Source organism: Aquila chrysaetos, chromosome 6 (genome assembly GCF_900496995.4).
Source record: "Aquila chrysaetos chrysaetos chromosome 6, bAquChr1.4, whole genome shotgun sequence".
In the NCBI taxonomy this organism is placed as follows: domain Eukaryota; kingdom Metazoa; phylum Chordata; class Aves; order Accipitriformes; family Accipitridae; genus Aquila; species Aquila chrysaetos.
The window spans coordinates 29,677,479-29,701,188 of record NC_044009.1 but is presented as its reverse complement, the minus strand read 5'-3'; the positions used below and the strand labels follow the sequence as shown (position 1 = coordinate 29,701,188).

At 36.3% G+C, this 23,710-nt stretch overlaps 1 protein-coding gene across 3 annotated transcripts in view; it reads right to left on the bottom strand.

The window, feature by feature from the left end:
• The window catches only part of OLA1 (Obg like ATPase 1), a 103,799-nt gene that overhangs the window by 36,878 nt on the left and 43,211 nt on the right, over positions 1-23,710 (bottom strand). For all 3 annotated transcript variants that reach the window (XM_030018203.2, XM_030018204.1, XM_041124413.1), the window contains 3 exons: positions 16,855-17,030; positions 4,062-4,142; positions 3,700-3,797 (listed from right to left, as the gene is read on the bottom strand). In XM_030018203.2, coding sequence (XP_029874063.1) covers positions 3,700-3,797; positions 4,062-4,142; positions 16,855-17,030 — 355 coding nt within the window. The remainder of the gene's footprint in view (positions 1-3,699; positions 3,798-4,061; positions 4,143-16,854; positions 17,031-23,710) is intronic.

Here is a 23,710-nt window from a genome sequence, read left to right as displayed (position 1 = left end):
TAAGGTACTTCAAGAGAGGTACCCTATCCCATCAACACCCAACTTATTTCTGTTAACAGAATGTCTACCATAACATTTTGAGAAACAACCTCTTGAAAATAACACTAACACATTTGGATACTCAAAAGTCTGAATTATATTAGAGAAAGCAATGTTCAAAAATCCATATCAAGTTTCAGATGACTTAGTTATGATGCTGTAGATACTAGAAAAATCTTTAGCAGCATAGCCAGCTCTTTAAATTACAGTCTGTGCATAGGATGAAAAAATTCACTTGTTTAGACCTGAGAAGTTGAGTCAAATGATCAGCCTATGCAGCTTTGACACATACAGTACTCCTGGTGCTCACTGCAAAGTGTAAGTCCAAAATACTGAACAGAACAGTATGCTAAGCATGGTCCACTACATATGTTTATCAATTAGCTCAATATATTTCATAATTGGAATCCATATTATGATCAACTAAAAGCACCCTCTTCAGCAAGACTAAAATGTAAACCTTTAATTAGATGAAGGGCTGATAAATCTCATGTCCTGGATTTATGTGACATCCTGTGACTCAGAAAGCAGCCTTAACTGAAAATTAATAGGCTTATTTAGAATACTTTCATGGTAAAACTCGAATACATGCATACCATGTTAAGGTACTAGGTCCATATAAAAACCATTAGGAATTAGTAAATGAACAGCTTAAGTATTCGTTTAGAGCAGAGCAATATGTAGTAAGAATGGTTTCAGTGGATTCCCCCATACAACATCATGATTACTGTCATCTGATCATAACACAAGTGCGACTAACACAGCTGCCATGTCAGCTTCTCTTCAGGGGCTAGGTCTTAATCATAAATCAACTGAATGACTAATTCAACATTGTTAAAACCAGCAAGTAACTGCTTGGAGCCATTCCAGTTTTTACATCTTTCAAAAGGTCAATACACCTACTCAAACGCACAATAGTCCTATCTTTCACAGTGTTTTCTTCTTTTCCTGGATTGAAAAATAACATGTTAGCACTTAAATGTAAGTGTGTTTTAACTAACAATTAAAACGTTCATTAATTCTGAAAGAGTGACCCAGTAAAAAAGACAATTTTAGTTTTCCTCTCTACCCACAATCAAAAAGCCTCTCCTCGCCTTTGCTGTTTTAAACACTTTTATAGTTGTAAAAGTATTACGAAAACATTTTACTGCTGAGCGTTTCCTGCATTAACCTTACTTTTGTTGTAGTAATATTATGAATTAAGCTCAGAAATAAACTTTTTCAAGTTGAACGACTAGTCTAAATGTGGCTTGCATTTCAAATATGAACCTCTACCCCTCAAAATAATAACAAAAATCACAAACTAAGTGGCATCTAACAGTAAAATATATTCTAATCGTTTACATCTGCTTGCATCACACAAATGACAGAAGCCTACCATTAGCATCCTTCATAGAAAACATTTATTCTACTCTTAAATATAAAAGCTATGTTGCATAAACAGAGGATTTAAAGCTGTGGCAGAGTGGCTGAATGAAAGAAAATGGCAATCTTTCTGGTTCTAGTAGATGCCTTTCCCTATCACACAATGTTTCCCACTCATAAATACATGACAAATACTTCCTCAATCATTTTTTACGAGCAGGGATGCACAGGGGGTAGTCAATGGCTAGCTTGAGGGAAAATAGGAACAGCAGGAGGCAGAAACTGTACTGAAAATGGCTATGTGGTAAATTCTCTTCTGGAACATCACTCAGCTACCCAGGCTTTGATCTTTCAGCTACAATTACACTCACATCCATGAGATCTGGATATACTTTTTAAAAACTAAATCATTAATTGTAATAGAAACAGTTAAACCATTTCATTATATGACTCCTCAACTCAAACATCTGATTTTTTACAAATTAAAAATTGCAATTTATACAAAGATTTGCTTTCAATTGGGTTTAACTATGTCATCATCACAACTAGTCTCACAAAAAACATGGGGTGACTGGCGACAGCTAAATCACAGACTGGCGTCTCCTAAGTAGTCTGTCTACCATTAGGGTCTGGGAAACGGTATTTACTGTACAATTAGAGCCAGGGAGCTCTACCTGTAATCATCCAAATACAGGTGCGAGGATCCTTTTTTGGACAGGGAAACCAACTCATCCATTTTCACATAAACTTCCACGTCTGTACTGTTATAGCAAGCTTTAGGAAATCTCAACACTCGTACTTCAAAAAAAATATCATCTGACAATAACAGAGCAAATACTACTATTCTGATTTTAAAGACTTCCTTGGGTAGAACCACTTTTAATGTTTAAATCGTCATACCCAAAAAACATTCAAAGGAGGAACAAATTAATTTAAAATTATAAAATTTGGCAAAATATGAAAAGCTTACATTATTACACTGGTTACCAAGCTTATCCCAAAGTCTGTGTTTTGGGATGAGAGGGTTTGCTATTAAATAGGTTAAATTTTGTTCTTCAAAACTAACACAAAATGTCTTGGAGTATCAAAAGGACAGTTTTAGTTGCAGTAATTTCACAGAATTTATTCTAATGATTTATTGGAGTTAACCATCTGACATTAATTATTGTTTTGGCTTCCAGTCTATGAATGTTTATTTTTCAGTTTAAAGCCTTCTCACTCTTTGATATCATATGGAAATGAGAATTTTTAATGGAAAATTGAAACCATGTGCATCTAAGTACTTAATGAAGTACAGGGAGGAACAGAGGGTGTACTTTAGGAGAATTCAGATATTCCGCTTTAGATACTTTTGATTTGTTTGGATGAGCTACACGCATATATCTGTTCACAAACATACGTTTATACATCTTCAAAGTATCTCATGAGTACAGTATTTAAGGATCTGAATACTAAGAAAAGGTTTGTTGTTTGGTTGGGTTTTTTAAACTAAATATACAGCTATAGATTTTTTCTTCATTGTATACTACTTAATCTGTTCCCTCCTCCACAAACAAAGTATTCATCCCACCTAGAGGTTCCAGTGACATGCTAAATGCTGTACTTCTCAACAGCAGATTCCCACCATATGCCTACCATGTTAGGACTGGATCTTCATGCAGTTCACTGAATGTCTGATAGATTGATTTCATAACCATCATGTACTTAAGTCATAATATTGATGTCAGGAATACTTGAGTAAAACCTGTGCTGTTCATGGCATTAAAGCTCATCAAAACAGGCCTGTAAACCATAAGCAAAGTGCAAGCAGTGGCAAGGAAGCCAGGCACCCAACTGCAAACAGAAGAGTACTGTTAAAATGGGCAATTTTGCCACAGTTTGAAAGATTTCTGTGCAACTCACATAGCTTTAGTCCTCCTGCATTCAATTCATTCCTTTGGAATGAAAAAGATGTTGTTCAGACAATCAGCATTATATAACATGATAAAACCATATGTTTATTTAAATCAGTACTTCTAAATCAAATACCTTTTCTTCACAGTTAATGGATTCATCTAAAAATATAAGGAAGGAAAGCATATTCTTTTCTATTCTGTGCTTTCATTCAGGGTTTCACCATATGCATTGTACTCAAGCAGCATGTCAATGGGAGCGTAACAAGTAACGGAAGTGCAACATTAGTTTTTATTCCTATTTTAATTAATATCCTTAGTGATCTTAATGTGCAAGGAATTATTTACCACTGAAATGTGGAATAGAAGCATAAACTTAGATATTTAACCTGAACACACTCACCACTTGTTTTTCTTTCTAATGTAGTCTTTTTCAGAGAGGTTAACCAAGTAGATCATCGGTTTTGAAGTAAAAAACAAATGTTTGTTCAAAACATCAATCTAGAAGTGAAAATATAGGAGAAGAATTTTAAAAAGAAGTTATACCAACTTGAGTTAATTTTATGACCATTTTCTTCATGGCATGTCTGAGAAGGCAACATAATTAAAGTCTAATATATAGACCACTGATAAACACAGAATTGGCTGATAAATTTAACGTTCAATACACTACAAATACGAAATCTAAAAGAAAAACCTTTAAAAAAAGACAGTAACAGGTAGTAAAATTAGAAGTCAATTCATGGGATAGTATTTACAGCCTACCTCTTTGTCATTCCAATCATGATAGAAGCGGACAGCTTTCTTTTCATCTATTACCCATGTCTTGATTTTGCACATTACGTCCTACACAAGATCAAGAAAAAACAAAGTCAAAAACTCAGCTGGATATCAGACCATTCTCTTCCATAAACAAGGCGTGTCTACATTAAGTTTCAAAACATACACAAATTAAAAATTAGATAATACCGTTTAAAAACAAATTTTTACTCTCCCAGAAAAATAGAAAGTGCTGCTTTAAAAGTCACTAAAGAGCAGTATCGATTATTAAAGCAATTCAAATTGCATAATGAGGAAGTTAAAATATACAATACTCGAGCATCACCTCTCGCCGCCACGAAAATTAGCAGAGCTCGTAAAACATATGTAAAAATCAGTACATTTTAGATTGCTTTTCAAACTCAGTAAGACGCGACATTTCAGCATCCAGCAGGAGAGACCACGTACAATATAAACATGCCATTAAGAAAAGGGAATGGGAGGGAAAAAACAGGGCAAATATCTTTTTTTTTAAAATTGTGAGCAAAAGAAATTGAGCCTATTATTGATGATCCACCCTTCAAGAAATTAATTCAAATGGCCAAAGCCCTTTTTATTCCGCATTAATTTTTCGCCAACACCTTCTCCCTCCCCCCCCAAAATGAAACCTGCCAAAGCCTCCATTACACAATGGCAAGAGCCTTGCACTGGTGACCTCCAACCAGCTGCATTCACTTTCAGAACATCTCTCTCGGCAGGAAATCTAAAGGCCTTTTAGTTAGCAAGCTAGTGTGCATTCAGAAGGAGTAACTGCAGGAAGAGCCCAATGTGCTTTGTTTCTCTGGCCTTTCTTCACAGAAAGATTAATCATCTGTGAAATGGAAACGGCAAACAGCAAGTGACACAAACTGAACCCTTCAAGCCTTTCCTCATCAGTTTTGTGGTCATGAATCCGAAAGCTGCGTGTGGCACGGTTCTCCTTACAGGCAGGTGTTAATAAAAGGCTCTTGGGTCTGAAAGGTCAAACTCGGCTCTTCTAGGAGTAGTACATTTTAGAGTCGCCTATTTTTTGTTGTAGATAATTTATGATCGTGCTTTAAATAATGCATTTTTTAGGTTATAATTGACGCAACTGAGAATTAAGATCTTGAAAATACAAGGAAACATTCCTTTAACCGTTGAGCACACAACATTTTTTGCACTTAATGCTATGCGGCTGAAGTACATTTATAAACAACCACAAATAACATCAGTATTTACTACAGTCTTTCCTAGTCTTGCAGTTGCTTTAGTTGGGGGGGGAGAAAAAAAAAAAAAAAAAGAAAGAAAGAAAAAAAGAAAAAGCTCTTCTAAATCTTCAGATCCTGATTTGAAACCCTCCAGGAACAGGACTCCCCACAGATTTTAACAAGGAAGGGGCAAGCTAAAACTTTTAATGAAATCTAACATGTTCTGCCTAAGAATAATCACTTTTACTCTCCTATAACTGAATTTCACTCATAAATGTTTAAAAGTGGCTAATATAACACCATTTCCTACAAGGAGAAGATCAAAGTGCTATATTACAAATGCATTATGATTAAAAAAGCACTGTGCAGCTTTGCTATTAACTGTTCTTTAAACCCTAAAAGGCTTCCCATAGATCTCACTTGGCACTGCATATACAACCTTTGACAAGTAATGTAGACCATTTTTATTCATTGCCTAAAATTGTAGGCAATTATGTGCGTCACACTGGCCACCTGCAAATTCTGAATGCCTGCTCCAGTTGTCAGAGCAAAAAAACTAATGTCGGAGGGGATTAATCTAGGGGGAGAGAGTCCTCTTTAATGGCTCCAGCAGGTGAAATGGCCCAGCTGGTTACTATGATGAGTGGCCAGAACAGCTTATGTAGAGACATGCAACAAGATTACACATAAAGAAGAAAACAGTGGTACCATCTTATCTTTAACCCTACGCGCTTTTTATTTTTTTAATTACTATAAACAAGATAAGGGAAGCAATTCTACCAATAGGTACTTTTCATTTAAGATCTTTATCCTCAGCTTTTGTTCAAATAGAAATATAAAAATCAACACAATCTCCAAGATTCCTGTTCAGCAGTGAAGGAATTCTGATTACACACTATTTCGGGTTTTATACTAATTCTGTAGGCACGTACCACGTGGCCTTTGGCACTACAATTCCCCCCCAATAGCAACACATTATTGCATATAAATTGGAGTCGATAAAAAATTGACAGAAAAAACATTATAGCACAAGTTATCAAAGCCAATCTTTTAGGCTTAAGCAGTAACAAGATGGTTTTTAAGCACATTGTAAGGGTAGCTACATGACGCGGAACCTCCAGAAAATTTCAAGCATCAACACAGCAAATAAAGTTTGCTCTTTCTAAAGAGCACTACCTAAGCACATAGCTGATAATCAGAACTTCTCTTCCACATGCACCTGCTACCTACAGTGCCACATCAAAACCCATTTTGGCACAGACCTAATTTTTCAGAGTTCTCATTTAGGTACCTGACTTGATGCTGTTTGCAACTATTGTTCTAAGGGAGTAATTACACACCTAACTTCCACAGGGAAGGCTGAGCAACAACTGCATGTGCTGGGGAGAACCGACAGCTGTATACTTGCAATTTTATTTTGGTTTTACAGAGAAGGCGGCAAAGTATTGGAAAACTTTCTTTAGATAAAAGGATGGAAACTTATAAGCAAATACAGCATTTATGTCTGAAGCTGGTGAGGCAGTAAGACACAAAATAAAAATTTGGAAATAATTATTCAAAGTAAAATTTTCTCTGGTGGACTATCTGGGCAGTCACACCACGCAGAATGTAAGGCAGACAGTCCAGAAATGAAAAAAAGGGACAGATTCCCCTGCATCAAGGGTGGTGTCCCATTTAAATGAGATTTAATATGATCCCCTAACAAGAAAAAATTAAATGCTAATGACAATATGAAGAAACGTAACTATTTCCACATATTTTTTTTTTCACTCAGCTGCTCCAATACTATAAACACACACACAAAAAGGAAAAAGCACATTTTCAGGTTATATCTCATGTAGCACCATTTTTAGTTTTATTAATTGCTTCTGTTTAGGCCTGGTGAAAGAGTATGAACTGACCTTTTTACCTTCACTATCACTGTAACAGTCATTTAAACACATTTAATCACTACTCTAGTTAACTCCGAGATGCTTAATAACAGAATACAGACCAATGATCCACTTTGTTTCATTAGATCTGTCCTCCCCAGTTGCACACTTGGAGGTCAATCTGTCACCGGCAGAATGATCCACTTCTCCTTGTTTGATGAGAGGGGTATTCTTGTTCTGGTTGTCAGCTAGCAACATTATAGCAAGCACCATTTAAAAAGCCACCCGAAACCCCTCCAAAATCCAATTTACTTACAGTTGTCAAGGCATATGAAATATAGCAAACTTCATGAATATCAAATATCACTGTTTTAAACATCAGTTAATTTCCGACTATATCCTTGGCAATATATTTGGCACATGTGAATACTTAGTATATTTAGCCATACGCCATACAGCGATTTTAATTTATGTCCTGGTCTCATTTTCCAAAGGCAGCAAGTAGTCAACCCACAAATGCTAAGCAGGACTTGAGCAGTAAGTCCCAACAGTATAAAAAACTATAAAGAAATACATTTAAATTACATTTAGGAGATTTATCAAGACATGTTCATGAGACACTACTGCGCAGAAAAATGTGCATACATTAATAAACTCTCTGGATGGATGATAGTAATAATGTGTGCCAATGCCAAATTCTTCTTACAGCATGAGGGACTAAACTGAAGCTTGGAAAACTCACTTGCCTACTTGGCATCAGAGAATTGTGAGGTTTTTGTTGTAAATTAGCAGGGCATGTAATTAACTTCCGCAAATTTAATAAAGAAGTAAGCAGTTGTGAGGATTATCACTTCACACTTCAAAGTGCAAGTGAATTCTCCGTGATCCTGCAGGCAGTGCAAAAGTCTCCGCGACTACAGACAGTACCTGTAAGTACAGTAGGCTTCCCCCCCACCCCCAAGGGAGATGTTTCTGGGAAGTATGGAGTGTTTCTCAGTACCTTATTCATTCCCTTCAAAACTTCCAAGATGTAATAACTGACCAGCTCCCTGTAAACACTTCAAAAGCAGTTAAATACTTTTTATTAAAATATTTCAATTGTCCAAAATTCTATCATTTTCACTGCTCTGCTCCTCAGACAAGCTATCAGGAGTACCTAAAACATTACCTGTAGCTCTTAGCTCCTCTCATTTCATGCAGAAGTCCAACAGCACAGCATATCAATAATGACGGTAGTACTGTGTAATATATTCAGACTTCCCTAAGGAATCTGGCTCAGTGACGTAAGGTATTTAATTCAAAAAAACACTGCACTGCACACACTAAATGGAGTCAACACCACCTAACCAGTAGGTCTCAGAATGTAACTGTAAATAGAAAATCCAATGAGTGTGCTTCTGGTGGCACTCCAAACAAATTATTTGCATTTCGCTAGTTATCATCTTTCATCAACAGCCTAAAAAAGACCATGTTAATGACACAGATTCTGAGAATAGTACATTACTAACAACGTGAATCATGTGTGTAGTGACCAGAACTGCTAGACAGATTTAGTGAAAACAAACAATGTTTTTCAATACAATAAATTCAAATTCATACACTTGCTGGGTGGAGAAGGGAGGGTGGATACAGTATTTACCAGGTAGAGGACTTCCCCCTTGCAAGAGTGACTGAGAAGACTTGACGGTCGCAAGCAAATGAACTGTATGTTCTGTAACTAAAATACAATCTTTGAGTATATAAATAGGCTAATGTTCAATGTGAATAATTCTACACTTATCTCTACTGAAATACTGAAAAACTAGAGAAAAATAAGAGGTTTTGAAAAAGTGCTTACACATGAAGACTCAGTGTGCTTAAATCTTATCCTTTTATTCTTAACACATTTCATATATATATATATATATATATATATATATATATAATTAACAAAAAAACTCACATAGTACAGGGCTTTTCACACTACCATACAGAAATCAAATGGCTGAAAGTTGAAGCTTGACAAATACAGACTAAAGCTGTGTCTTATTTCTAAATAGTAAAGATAATTAATCACTTGCACAGCTCATGCAAGTTACAGTAATTTATCTCTAGCTAGAAAATACTTAAATAAAGGTTAATTTTTTCCCCTAAGAGATACATTCTATTTTAACCACAGTTGTGAGAATTAAACTGGGATATGCAAGAGATCAAACTAGATAATAATTAGTATTCCATCTGGCCTTCAAAATAGCTGTGATGGTTTTTCAGATACAGATAGAGAACTATGCTATTTGGAATAAAGAGTATTCGTAACTAGTTAAACTCTGCTGCACTAAAGCCAGTTTATTGTGCACACACCAATTTCCTTGTTAACACAAGGTGTCCAGTGTGCACCGTGCCCACAATCCTCCCATTCATGGCTTCCCTTGGAAATCTTTTTCAGTTCTATTTAGCATAGCCTCAGGCTCTCTGCTTTTCCTGGAGGTTTTCTGGCAATTTAAAAGCATGAGGCTGAAGTGACAAAGTAAGAATTTATTGTAAAAACAATGTTTAGAAACAGTCCTATTTTTAAAGGACAATTAAGACAAATTTTGCGTTTTCAAAAAAACAGGCTAGATCATGTTTTTCAATTGTGTTAAGTGCTTAAATAAGCTGTAGCAGCTGGGTGCAAGAAAGAGAACAAGTCAGGTACTGCATCAACTGGAGTGACAATGAGCTCCTCTGTGGTACAAAACAATGTCTAATCTCTTACAATTCCCTTGCTCACTGACTTTAATAAAAATACAATGGGAGAAGTAATGGATTTAGGACAAGTGTATTATCCTTTCTTTTATTCACTACCTTCTAACAGAGCCAGTACAAGCTATACATGATATAAGATTTACTCAGAGCTAGATGCCAATAATGTTTATGAACCACGGCAAGTACTTTCACCCAAAACATCCTACAAGCATTCCAGGCAATGTAATTCATGTCAATAATCCCCAAATTCTCCTGTGTGGGTCATCCTTGTGGGTTCTAAGGCATTATACATAAAATGATATAGTCACTTGTAGCTTCTCAAAGAAAAAAGCAGGCAAGAATACAGAAAGCAGTCCATCTACAAGTGATTATTTCTAGCAGTTCAGAAATTCAGAACAGGGAAATTGCACCGAAAAGTAAAATGAAACATCTTCCATAGAGTTCCACTAAACTTTTCTTACTGCATTAGTCTATACACACTTATTTCCAAATAAACCCACATGTGAATGCATTTGTTCTGGATGTGAATTAAGCCAATTGAAAAAGGTGTCTTTTTCAGAATACAAGTATTCATATATGGAGTTATTTTGGCATATGTATATACTATTTAAAAATTACACCATAGCTTGGATCTAGAGATACCCATACAGACATTATTTTAAAAAGTAATTACTTTAAGCCACTGTTCAAATCTGCACAGGAAAGATCAGCCTTGACAGAAAGTATTTCAGCATTGACTTCTCTTTGTCTACTGATAATACCAAAAGAAATCCAAACGTGTATTTACACATTATGTACTTTTAAGTCAGGCTTTACTACCGATTAATTCACAAACATCTGCCATGAATATTTTCCTGTTACACTCAAAATGTTCTCCAGAATGAACTTTAATTTCCTCTAAATACCACATTAAGCACAGTAAATGGTCCACTAAAGATTTTAGGCATAATTATATGCATTAAGAATATAAATATTTTCTCAATTCTCTATGATTTAAGTTACTAATTGTAACAGCCATCGGCAGAAAGTATGTCAACAGTGTACGCATATGCTGCTCCTTTCCTTCCATCTCCAGTGGAACAAACTGGCCTCTCAAACTCTCCTCACAAAAAGAGACCAAAGAAACTGGCTTAAAAAAAAAAAACCAAAACCCCAAAAAACCCCAAACAATTCACTGCTGTATTTATCTTCAACTTGGAACGAAAGAAAGGTGAAAATTCCCAACTGACATCATCAGTTAGAGGAAATAAGAGTTCATCCATCCATGAGAACTCTGGCGAGCAGCTTGCAGCACGAGGTCAGCAAATTCTGCTGGGTGCCATCCCATTCATCAGAATATTGCAGGAAGGAAAGATTGTCACCCTGTTTTCACCTAGTATATATTGGTAATGAGAAGAAACTGGATCTACCAGCTCTTTGTTGTTTGTGAAGTATCTCCCACACCGTATTGGTAATTTTAAATGAATGAAAAAACATCTTTCAAACAGTTACTGTATTATCAGGACAGGACCAAGATGTTAAATGGAAGGGAGGAGGGAGGAAGGGATTAAATCTACTTAAAACATCATTAGGAAGATTTTGCTTTACTCCTCATAGTACATATATGCTGACAGATACACATACTCAATGCCTATTGTCATTGTATCAATGATTAGTTCATCGCCCAGCGCAGCAACAAAACAAAGCTTGATACTGTTCCTGGAAGTTAAATATGCACTAGATGGTTCTGGTACCATTACATTAAAAAAAGGAGTCTCTAACTGCTCTTTTCATAATTGCAATTACTTTTGCTCTTACAAAATTTGTTTGATTTGAAAAACTAATCTTATTTTTAAATTGACAGACTTGAACAATGGAATTTAGATATCTCACAGAACTTGTAAAAGCACCCCTTTCAATTGAAAACTGGAGGTTCAAATGCAGTGAACATTGATCATGACCTACTGTAAAAGCTGCCTTTCAACTGAAAATTGGAAGCTCAAACACTGCAGACATTGACACTGACCTAAAGATTTTGACTTCATATCACTAATATCAATAATCTGCGTGAACTCAACTATAAATAATATTCTTGTGGTCAGATATATAAATCAGAATACCATTACCACTAAGAATTATTCTGTGCTGGAGTTCAAAATTCCGTGCCCTAACAAAGGGCTGAAGGAATAGCTATCTACTGCAGAAGGTCAATCTCTAAGGACTAGAGGTGAATCTCACAATAAAGATCACTTAACTATATTATATTGTATCAACTTGAAGACTTCTGTCTCCAGGACTGAAAATCCCATAAATTAAAAAAAATTTTTTTTTAAAACAAGTTTTTAAATTTGTACATCCTGATCCATAAATTTGTACATATTTGCATTTTACTTTGAAATCTCCTACTACCCAAAATGACAGATAAATAAGCTAATAATAAAGTTTAGCGCCAAAATCTTTCTCATGTCTCTGCAGACACCAGCACCAGACAGATTTAATAGATAAAATCAAAATCACCCTGATTGCTTTCTGAAATTATATTCGCACTGTTTTAATACATGCAAATAACAGGGGTATTTTTACTCTATAATATCTCTTTAGAAGGTTATAGCCAAAATAATATTTAAAGGTATACTGAGTTGGAAAGAATAGTAACCTTAGTAAAAGCAGACAGTCATTTCTAAGAAGGCAGTGAGAACTCTTGCAAAACAGACAAAAATATACATGTAAAGGAAGCAATTCCAAGCCTATGTCAACATGACATGTTGGTGATCTTGGACCATATTGTGTCACTGATTTTAAGTAGAACTTGAAAGTTATTTCATTGATGGCTCCTTAACAGCAGTTGGCTATTTTATTTCTCCTGACAGGGGATTGAGAAATCAGTTCTCTGAGAGACAGGATAAACAGTTAACACTGTATTCAACTGCAAAGCCAGGTCACCGCATAAAGGTGAACTTACCAACTGTATGCAGTGTGGGCTTATGCGAAGGAAAAATTATAATTAACAAGTTACAACAGAGGTGCAAGAAGGCTGACAAATACAAATCTCAGATTTAAAAACTGTTCACCGATACAGACTGACAATTTTCTTTTTTTCTCCTCCTAAACCTTTTGGAGATTTCAGACTACCAAGTTCAGTTGTGGAAGCTTACTGATAAAGAGAATCCTCTAAAGCAGACAATTCATATTTATGAAACAAGAATGACTTTTACTTTCAGTTAGGTTCCATGAAACACACAGTGAAATCCCCTTCGATGCCAACAGTACTTTACACAGGTCACATGGAGATTATAGCCTCTCTGAAATAAGTAACTTTTCCTTAGCCTTCATATTAAGGTTATTTGTTATATTCAGCAAACTACCAAAGGAAAAACATACTTGACTAAGATCAATACCATTTCTTTTCTTTCCTCACCTTCTTCTTCTTCCCCTAATCTTATATAGTGTTCTTCCTCAATAAATCTCAAAGTGCTCTCAAAAAAAGTGGAAAGAAACAAAAACACAATTCAAGTGCTAGATGTTTTTGTTCAGCAGGGGAAAGCAAGCCAGTGAAAGGTCTGAAAGTGATACAGGTAAGAAAGCTTGCAACACCTTTATCTGAATGAACCACAGAACTTTCACAACTCTCAACCAGTTACAACTCTTCAGAAATTCTCAAGTGTTTTTACATTAAATTACTCCCAAAAGGATGGGAAAAGGAAAAAAATGAAAAAGAGAGATATTAAAATTTTAACATTGAGCCTTAAAAACAAAACAAAAACCAAACTCAAAACAACCTACAAATACCAAGTCTCTTCCCTTGTAACCTTCCAGTTTTCCTGAAAGGGAAAATGACTGGGAACACTCATAGAGCACAGACAAGAGCAAGAGCCATTTGTTGGGCACCTCTGCTATGGAAGGAACAGACTATTAGCAATGGCTATGTATTATACCGGGAAATAACATAGAAAGACAAATCCTGCCAAGTTCTCTCCCAGCCCCTCCCTTGCCGCCCCCCCACCCATTTTATTTTTTTTTAAGACACCCTGTTTGAAAAAAAGTATTATTTCCAGTCCATACTGTTTCTTAACGACTCTTCCACCCTGGAAAGAGGAAGCCTTAAACAGTAGCTGCAAGCTGCATAGAAAAAACATTACAAATTGTGCTGGACAGGGAACTCTCTCTGTGCCCAACAAGCTAATTGCAAAATGCAACAGATTCAGGAAGTGCAGAATGATCAAACAGCCAAAATACAGTCCTAACATTTGGGTACTGCTTTAGGAAAGCATAATCTTTAACTGGTTTTTTTTTTCCACCAATCCTGTCTGGTTTCTCTCCTAGACCCGTTAAGTCATTTACCACACAGTTTATCACGCAGTGTACTATATAAATGCAACCATAGGTCTTCTCTGCAACACAAAATGTTAAAGGAAAAGAGACAAAGCAAACCGTACAGGAGTGCCTCACAACCCAGTGGCTGAACATCTAAATAAACCCATCTAGTGGCTGGAAAAGCCCAAGAATTGCTATTACAATCTTACAACTACACAAATCTATTTGTAGAAGCTGTGTAACTAGGCCTAAGGATTGATGTACCAGGAAAAGAAAAGTAACCAGGCAGAGCTTTCACAGGCCTCTACCATTAAAAAAGCCCATTTTACTAAGGTCTACTGTCTACCTTACAATTCAAACACACAAGTCAAAGGAAGACAAGCAAGAAGGTCCAAGATCAGCAGGACTCACAGACGTGATGCCCCACAGCACTTCCCTGAAGAGATTCCCTAGAGACTGTAGTTCCTATGTGCAGCCTTTGTCTCAAGGGGAGCGTTAATTTGTGCCTCTCCATTCTGTTCAGTCACCCCTTTCCATGAAACAAAAGAATTTAATACCTTTGAAACCTCTATTGTTCTTGACAAACTCAGCTGAGACTGGTCAAGTGTAACAGCTGTTACTGAGAACAGAACTGGCGGAGCAACACGACTTCAAGAACCTGGTGTTTTCTCTGCATGTGTTCATAAAGAAAGGATAAAAAAAACCCCAAGGAATGACGGGAAGTGTAAGCTACAAACACAAGATGACAAGATGACAAGTGATTTTGACGGGTGAACTACAGATGAAGTAATAGTTCGGAGACTGAAGGAAGAGGCAGAGAGAAGGATGAGAACTGAAGCTGGGTAAAGACAGAATAATAATGTAGATTTAAAAGTTTGCTTTAATTAATTTAAATTGCATTTCCAGATTTGAGGGTTTTTTATTTACTGTCTCCCTTGATTTGAGAATAATCTGACATTTTCTGTTTTCAAACACATACCAACTTCCTGTAGTTAAAAAAATGAGTAAGAGCAGCTCTGTCATACAACAGTAACTGTACCTACCACCCATTACAGTCATATCATGACTATTAAGAGTTTTATTTAAAACACACTTCAGTTATATTTCTTCGCAATCACAAAAGTGCAGACTTCTTCCTTAGCACAGGAAGAACATAGAGGGTGATGTGAAACTCTCAAAGCACCCAGAGAGATACACTCAAAAACTGGACAAGAACGTCTCCATCATGAGGAGCCGAGCAAAGCTGTTTCCAAAGACAGCAACACAAGAAAGCAAGTGAGAAGAGCTAAAGACTGGGGCAGAACAGCATCACAACCAATATAAAATTTAGCCTTAGGCTGAAGTTTGAATTCACCATGGACAGGATTTTTGCTTGCGCCTTTCTTTAAGATGAATTAAAAGGTCAAAGACTATGTGGATGCTATTTGAAACTGTAGGCATAAGCAGCACTGTTTCTCTAGGCAGGTGCAACCTTTTGTAAAAAAGAAAAACCACTGCCCACATGTACCCATGGGTGGGTTGACGCATGTCAGACAAGACCTTAAATGAAGCATACCTGCTTCTCTCTCTCTGGGCTTATGTGCAAGTCTTCAAATCATCCAACAATAGCTATTTTTTCTGGCTTAGACCAATCAGGGAATAAAATACTTTTCAAGCCAGATGAAGACTAGTTTTTCACCAAGAGAAGCTACCAAAGAAGTGCTTTTTAACACTGCATCATGAAGAAGAATATCTTGGAGAAGGATGTTCACTTTCAGTTCCTATTCACTTCCAAACACTAGGTAGGGCCAACAAGTTTTCATTGCACTTCAATACTGATAAAATAAAGCACCAGCACCGATATGACATTGTTTTTCTAACTACTTGCTACCTAAAAAGCCATGGGAGAAAACAGTATTTTTTTACTACTTAATTGTTAGGCATAAATAGTCTATTTCCACACTGATACACTGCTGTAATAATTAGAGAATGTGCTTTATATACCACCTGAAATATTTACAGAAGATTAATGAAATAAAGAAAAATTAATAACTAGACTACTGGCAAAGTGTAGCAGACTCAAAAGACAAGTGGCAGTAAAATAATCATTTACAAAAATATATTTTGAAGTTGATAATTACTATACATTTCTAATTTACAAAGAAACACCACTACTACCCTGTGATAATTGAGCTCATTTAAGCAGCTTTCCACAACATTCTAAAATTAATTTCAACTAGCAGACTTTATTTAACATGCACTAAAAGGCACAAAGCGCAACCACACCAAGAAAATATATTCACTCGGTGGCTACAGGAATACTAGTATCAACAGACTAGAACTTAACAGCAAGAATAATTCAGAAGTGAGTCCTGGATTTTGAATTACAACTAAACACTGATGTAAGTTTGATGAAGCATTAGCAATTCTCACATAAAGCTGGGTCAGCAAGAAAATAACAGTTAAATTTTAAAAATTACAATTAGCTTTATCAGTGAAATCTTACACTGTCAACACAGCAAATAATTCATTCTAATAATTTTTCTACTCATAATAATAATTACTTTAAAATACACATAGAAATAGTGGTAGTGTTTCATGTTATACACATGGAAGATCAGTAACAAAACCCAACAATACAAAAATTTCAATTCAATACAGAGAGTAATGACCTACTTTTATAGGTCATATACTTATACTTACATATTCAGGTTTTAATTTCTTGTCTCCTCCTCTTACAGCTACTTTTTCAAGCTTGTCTATACTCTGCATGATCAGCTCCTCATCTTTAAGCCTAAGTTCCTCATGTATTATTTCGATGTCACGAACGGGATCTACACTTCCTTCAACATGAGTGATATCATCATCTTCAAACGCTCCTAAAACAAAAGAACACTTAAATTACTTACTAAGCTAAAAAGACAAGAAATATATATTTACAACATACTATTAAGAGTGACAGGAGTTTGAGATGAAAAAGTCAGTAGGTCTGACATACTGTCCACATGCAAGTGTCCCCTGCAATGTTTTATATCATACTGTTTTAGTCTGTTAATTTACATATCAGCTCCAGAATCCAAAGCTTTATAAAGATACATACAAAGCATAGCACTTTGCCATTTCACAGGAGCACTTAACACACCTTTAAGAGTTTCTTCTAAATAGGAACAGGCTAGAGCACTTTACTGAAAATAGGTACCACTGTATTTAATAGTATCTAACCTAGTAGTAACAAACATAGTAGCTAAATTGAACATTGCAGAACATTATAATACATGCAGTAATGACTAAAAGACTCATGGAAAGAAATCCTAACAAATCACCCTGGCAGCCCTCACTGGCTGACCAATTTTATGCATTAAGAAAAAAAAGAAGTTCTAGACAAAGAATTCTGAAGTTCTGAACGACTCTTAGTGTTTCCAAGGGAAACAGAGCTTAGAAAAAAAGGCCTGAAATCATCTGGCAGACCTCGTCCCTGTTTCAATCTACTTTATCACTGTGGTTCTGACGGTGATTAGATAATGAACCACTCAGACACACAATTTACACAGCAGCTAATTTCATCGGCCTGATTTGAGGGTATGGTTTTTAGGGGGCCATCAAAGAAGCAGATGAAGGTGCATTTGTCATATATGAGTGACAACCATTCACACTATCTGAACAAAATGGTGCTGGCCCTTATTAGAAACACATGCTATTATCACATATTTAAAGTGCAGTTGAAGCCATAATTTCAAATTGCCAACTGGAAACATAAGGGTAAAACAACCAGATATTACTGAAGCATGTGTGCTGACTTCATGCCCTTCTGAAGACAATCTGGCAACATAATTCAACCAGGATTTAAATTATCAGATAAGCAGCATCACCAACACCCCACCCCCCCCAAAATCAATACATATTTAAAAAATAAAAATATTAACAATTAAAAACAGTTTATTACTTATTCCTGGATCAATTTTTCAGAGCGTTTGCATGCCTATCTTGTAACATTAAAGATAGGCCTGAGAAATCAACCACGAAAATAATTTTAATATTACCAAAATGAATTTTTTTTTTTTTTTTAAACACAGTAGAAAAACCCCAAGGCACTTCTTGTACTAAATATAAGATAGCAAACAGGGTAAACCACAAACAATTCCTTAACTGATATACAGGGTTCTTTGTTGTCATGCACTTCTTAAACATCATCTTTTCTTTTAACTTACTGAAATCAGTGGTTTCAGCAATAAAGATTTTACATCAAAACACACGGTACACAGGTTTAAAATGTTGTTGACAGTCAAATGTCAGAATAATTTTCACACAAACTTATGAAAAGTCTTTAAAACAGTGGTTATCAGAATTTCCCTCCTTTCTCCAAAGATGATGAGTGAGCTTGCTTGGTACAAGGAGAATCACCTCAGCAATAGATCCAACTCTGATGGTGGCCGTGACGGGAGAACAGGCTGCTCTGCCAAATGCAAACTCACTACACTAACCCATACTAATGCCAGGCAATTAAAGTCAGCACCTGACTCAATGGGTCATGGGCTGTTCGGATGAACAAATAGTAGAATACAATTTAAACAGCTCTGTTGTGATTTAACAAGGAAAATACTGAATAAAAAGTGGAGAAAAAAGTAGGAAGACATCACCATACAGATCAAAGAAAAGTCTACCTGCCCCGCCTTCTCAACAGGTGAGTAGTAGTTATGCAGCTAAAAAAAGTAAGAAGTTTACCTTTCTTCTTTGTATCAAGAAAAAAAGTCTCCATTACCATCTAAATAATAAACTCTCAAGTTATTTACATCTTCCTTCTGCATTTGGTGACCATGGGTTTAAAGAACAACAACAAACCCCCACACTGTTAAAGCCAGGAGAAAAGCTCCACGACTATAAAGATCTTGCATTTAGAACATAAAAATAAAAAGTAAAGTAAACAGCTTGTTTTGGTCTTAAGGAAGAATGAAGTTTTTCTGAAAAAGCCAGTGTAAGGTGAATTAGCCAGTAATAACAAAACACAGCTTATATATTAGTTATATTTTTCCATTTTCTTCAACAACAGTAAAATACTTCTCCAGCAATTATCTTCATTTCTTCACATCTTCCCATTCCTTTTCACAAAAAAAAAATCCAGTTCTTTATTCATCCAAAACCAATTAATTCAGTGTAATTCCACCCCTATAAAACTGAATATATACATTCCACCACCGCTGTCTTCTCAGTCCACTAAACGCTTTAACCCACAGACACTTCCAACGTTCTGCCAGAGTTTTCTTCCCGTCTCCTCCTCCTGTCAGCCGTCCTCATGCCCGTGTCAGCAGCCATCCTGCAGCTCATTTAGGCAACATCGATGACAAGAGACCCATCTGGCTATAGGCAGTTGCATGGTCAAGTAAGGAGCCCCTCTACTGAGCTGATGATTTCCCATTCAAGGCTTTCTCTCCTCCTCACTGGGTTGCTTGACTCATCTCATGGAAGAAATGAACACTAGTTGCATATTCCATTACAACACTGGGTTTTGAGCTTAAATTTTCAATTCTACATTTAGACGAAAAGTACATTTTTCCTAACTTGGAGAGGAGAAAACCTGTCAACAGGTGTGCTGACAAAGGTCATACAATTCCCTTTTAAATAGACAGGTGATCCATTAAATTAATCATGGCAGTTTTGGGTTTTTTTTCTTAAGTTATCAGGAACACTTAGAGGAGAGAAATTTAAATATCTTCCCATTGAGACAGTCAGAGTCCATAAGGAAGTGGTAGGTATAAGATTTTGTACACACAAAAGGCCAAACTGGCGCTGATGTCCAGATTTGGGCATAAACGGAGAGACTCTTCTTAACAACCAACAGGCATTGAGCTTTATTTGTGAATCTCTTGTTCAGGGTTTGTCAATACCGCCTTCAGTCATCAACCTACAACAGATCAGCCTCTGACTGACAGCCTAGCCAGAAGTGAGATGATGGGATACTCAAGGAAGAAGGAAACAAAAAGGGAGAGACACTGCTATGATGAAAAAGCCTTAGTTATAACTTCGTCTCAAGATCCATGTGGGATGTATCTTGGGCGATCTGTTATACCAGCCTCAAGCCTGCTTTGTAATGATGGTCTAGCACAAATCAGATTGACCATTGCAGGGAACTCAATCCTGTCTGCAGAGCTGAATGAAGACTTGGCAAGCAAGAACTGGTGGAAACCTTAGGAATTAGGCTCTGTGCAAGAGATGACATCTCTTGGAAAAAGTACAGCAGTCTATACAGAAATGTAAAGTAGTAGAAAAAAATGGAGTTGTAAAACTGATTCAAGAAATAGGACATATCAGAAAATGTGTATATTATTTGCAACTCACAAAGATGAAAATAAGCAGTATAATATTAATCTCCAAATATTACCTGATATAGATCGTTAATGTCTCTCTGCCTTTGCTTTATTAGTGAGTGAAATTCCTCTGTCAAGCAAGGCCTTTTGTTAGGGAAGATGATATGATAACCCCTCCTTCCCTCCAGCATACACAGCAGCAAAACAGAAAGCTCAAAAACTCTATTTTAAAATACAACGAATAGGAGACTGAGAAGGACATCACTGTTCAATTAAAGATAGTACGGCAACACCTGTACGATGATCAAAATGCACAAGGTGGACACAGGCCATGAACCTTGAGTAAGCAGTAGTATCAGTAGTTGATATCGAGCACTATGTAGCAAAGCAGCCTGTTGAAAATGAAAAGGACCCACTAAAATATGCTGAATTGGAAGAAGCAGGGAGGATGGGAGGTAGGTCTTCAGATGCAAGATGACAGCAAAGAGATGAGAATTCCAGTTTTCTGAATGAACAGGTAAGATTATCTTGGGTATCAGGCAGAAAAAGAACACCAGTTAGTTTATGGACATGTAGCTCTCTGAAGAAGGCAAATGAAAAATAAACATTGATGAAGAAATGCTGATATTCACTTGGCTCATACTGATCACTGACTACAACAGAATCAGTGAGTAAAAATAATGGGGAGAGAGAGAAAAGGAGATCCAGCAGTCTTATTTTGATCTCAAGCTAATTACTAGCTTGAGAGAGCTTGGTAGAAAAGTGAGGGAAGAAAGGTTCCCTAAACTCATACTAACAGGGCATCCAGGTGAGGAAGAAAAGGACTAGAAGGGGATAGTTGCAGAAGAACAGAGAGAATAAACAGAGTCACCTGTCAGAGGTAAAACCCATTCTGATTATGAACTGTGTTTAAATGTGGTGAACCTCAAACACAATGTGTCTGTCTTCTTACTGACATAATGAGGGTTCAACTTCTGTAACTATGAGGGACCTTTCCAAGGTTAGAAACTTGCCTATACACTATCTTCTGCAGCACACTCACACCTGCCAGGCTACTGGCTGCTGGGCTCTGTGGTCTAGCTTCCGAAGTTTTCATTTCCAGAAAAAAAGATATTTAATATGAACTTCTCCAAAACTAGCCATACCACTGCATTCTCAAGACAGTATGAGCTATGGACAAGGACCTTCTGCAATGAATATAATGAAAATCTATTGTTCTTCCCATGTCGTAATAGTAAAGCATAACACAGCAGCAGAACTCATTTTGCCATCTAACAGCACCAAACGTAATGACTTAACCTGAAGTTACTAGAAATGAGGAGCTTGGAAATGATCGTTGCCACATCCAGCTCCCTCTTCTGTTGCCAGTGGGCCCAAACCTAAAGGATTCCTCAGTTTCAGGGAAGGATTTATCTTCGGCTGAGCACTTTATCTGGGCTGTTTGGATCCAAGTGTGGTGGGCCCAAAAATATTTTAAAAGAGGCATTAAAGAAGTAACGCAGTGATAGCTGGTTCTGCACTTTGCTTTCAAGTGATACTAGATAAAAAAGATCGAGAAAACGGAATAACCGGCTGGAGAAGATGTGAAACCTGACTCTTGGTTTTTCCCTGCGGAAGAACAGGAACTGTCTATTTGTCAGGTCTTGCTGGCAGCCAGGACACACAGACCACATCTTTTCTTCACATGCAAAAGTAATAGCAGATAAATATGTATACAGCACAGCGGTAACAAATGCCACATTTTAAACGGTATCATCTAATGGCATGCACGTTTCTTTCCATTTCTTTCAAGAATCAGCTTCAAAATTCTTTGACAAAATTTACCTCTCAGCCTCCAGAGATTTTTGCATTGCTTATGTTATACCTGTCAAGATCTGATGACTGTATGTTATGTATTCATCTGAACAGAACCACTACACTTAGTTACAGGCTATCATCAACCAATTCATTCTCTTGCTAAAATCAAGTCATCCAATTACTCCTTGACTAATCAAGGCTGTTTTGGCTTTTTCTTTTTTCAAAAGGTACTCAACAGCATAAACAGTTCACTTACAAGAAATGGAAAGGGGCTAATCAGCAGAATTATTGTTTTGCTGCCACAATTTGCAGTATTTAAATGTAGTTGCTGATTGGACTGAAAGTTTTATGATATAGCATATAAAACTAGTTCGACACAAAAACGAAGCTGCCTATAACCTAAACTTTATTGTTTCTAGCTGATCCAAGCTGCCACTGAGACGCTAAAAACCAAATCGAAATAATACTACTAGACTTATCTTATTCTGCTCTAATTGCAATTATGGAAATTAAGGAATATCTTCAAGATTAATTTATATTTGATATATCAGTTGCTTCATTTCTTTAATTATCCTTACCCTTACAGTAAAATGGAACAAAATATTTGGCTAATATTAAGCTCCACATAAGAGCATTTTGGCATCTTGTATTCATTTACAAAAGGTAAGCAACTGTGTTGGTATATGTTATGCTGTAATGAAGAGGGATATTTACAATTTGATCAGAATCCGAACTGCATCACAAGTTGAAACTCCCATTGGTATTTAGGGTAACAACCAGGCTTTTTTGTCAATAAGCTACAAGAGAATGTTTAATAACACCACCAAAACCCAGACATACAGAATAATTGATACTTGCACTTCCTCTCCAGCATACATTCAACGACTGTTATCAAAAAGAGCTGCTCATCACAGACTGATATGGCACATCACAATACACATACATACCCTGTTATAAGCCCGGAAATAAATGAGCAATAATATCTATCTGGATGGGGGAGAGAACAAAAAGAAATAAAATAGGGTAACTTGGGGGTGGGGTGGGGTGAGAGCTCGAAGCAGGGTATTTCTTTGAGCTATCAAAAGAAACAAGACTACAAGTGTCAAAAAACATTAAATTATAAATGATATCTGTACTTAGGCTGGCTTGACATGCTATCATCAATATTATAAAGATTTAAATGGTAAAAGATACCGCTATTTCTTACTGAGGTACAAGTACATTTAACATTATAGAACGTATTAAACTTTGATGATGGTACGTTTTACTATGCATACTCATGTTTAGAAGGGTAAAAGAATACTGTCAGAGTCAACATTTTACAGCTTCTTAAACATAGCACGTGTTAACAAAGAACCAACAAATAAAGTAGGTTTAGCATGTTTTCGCTTGCAAGCTAATTTCAAGTGAAATTAATCACCTGTAACACAAACCTAATATTCTTTAAGCAGAGTAATTTT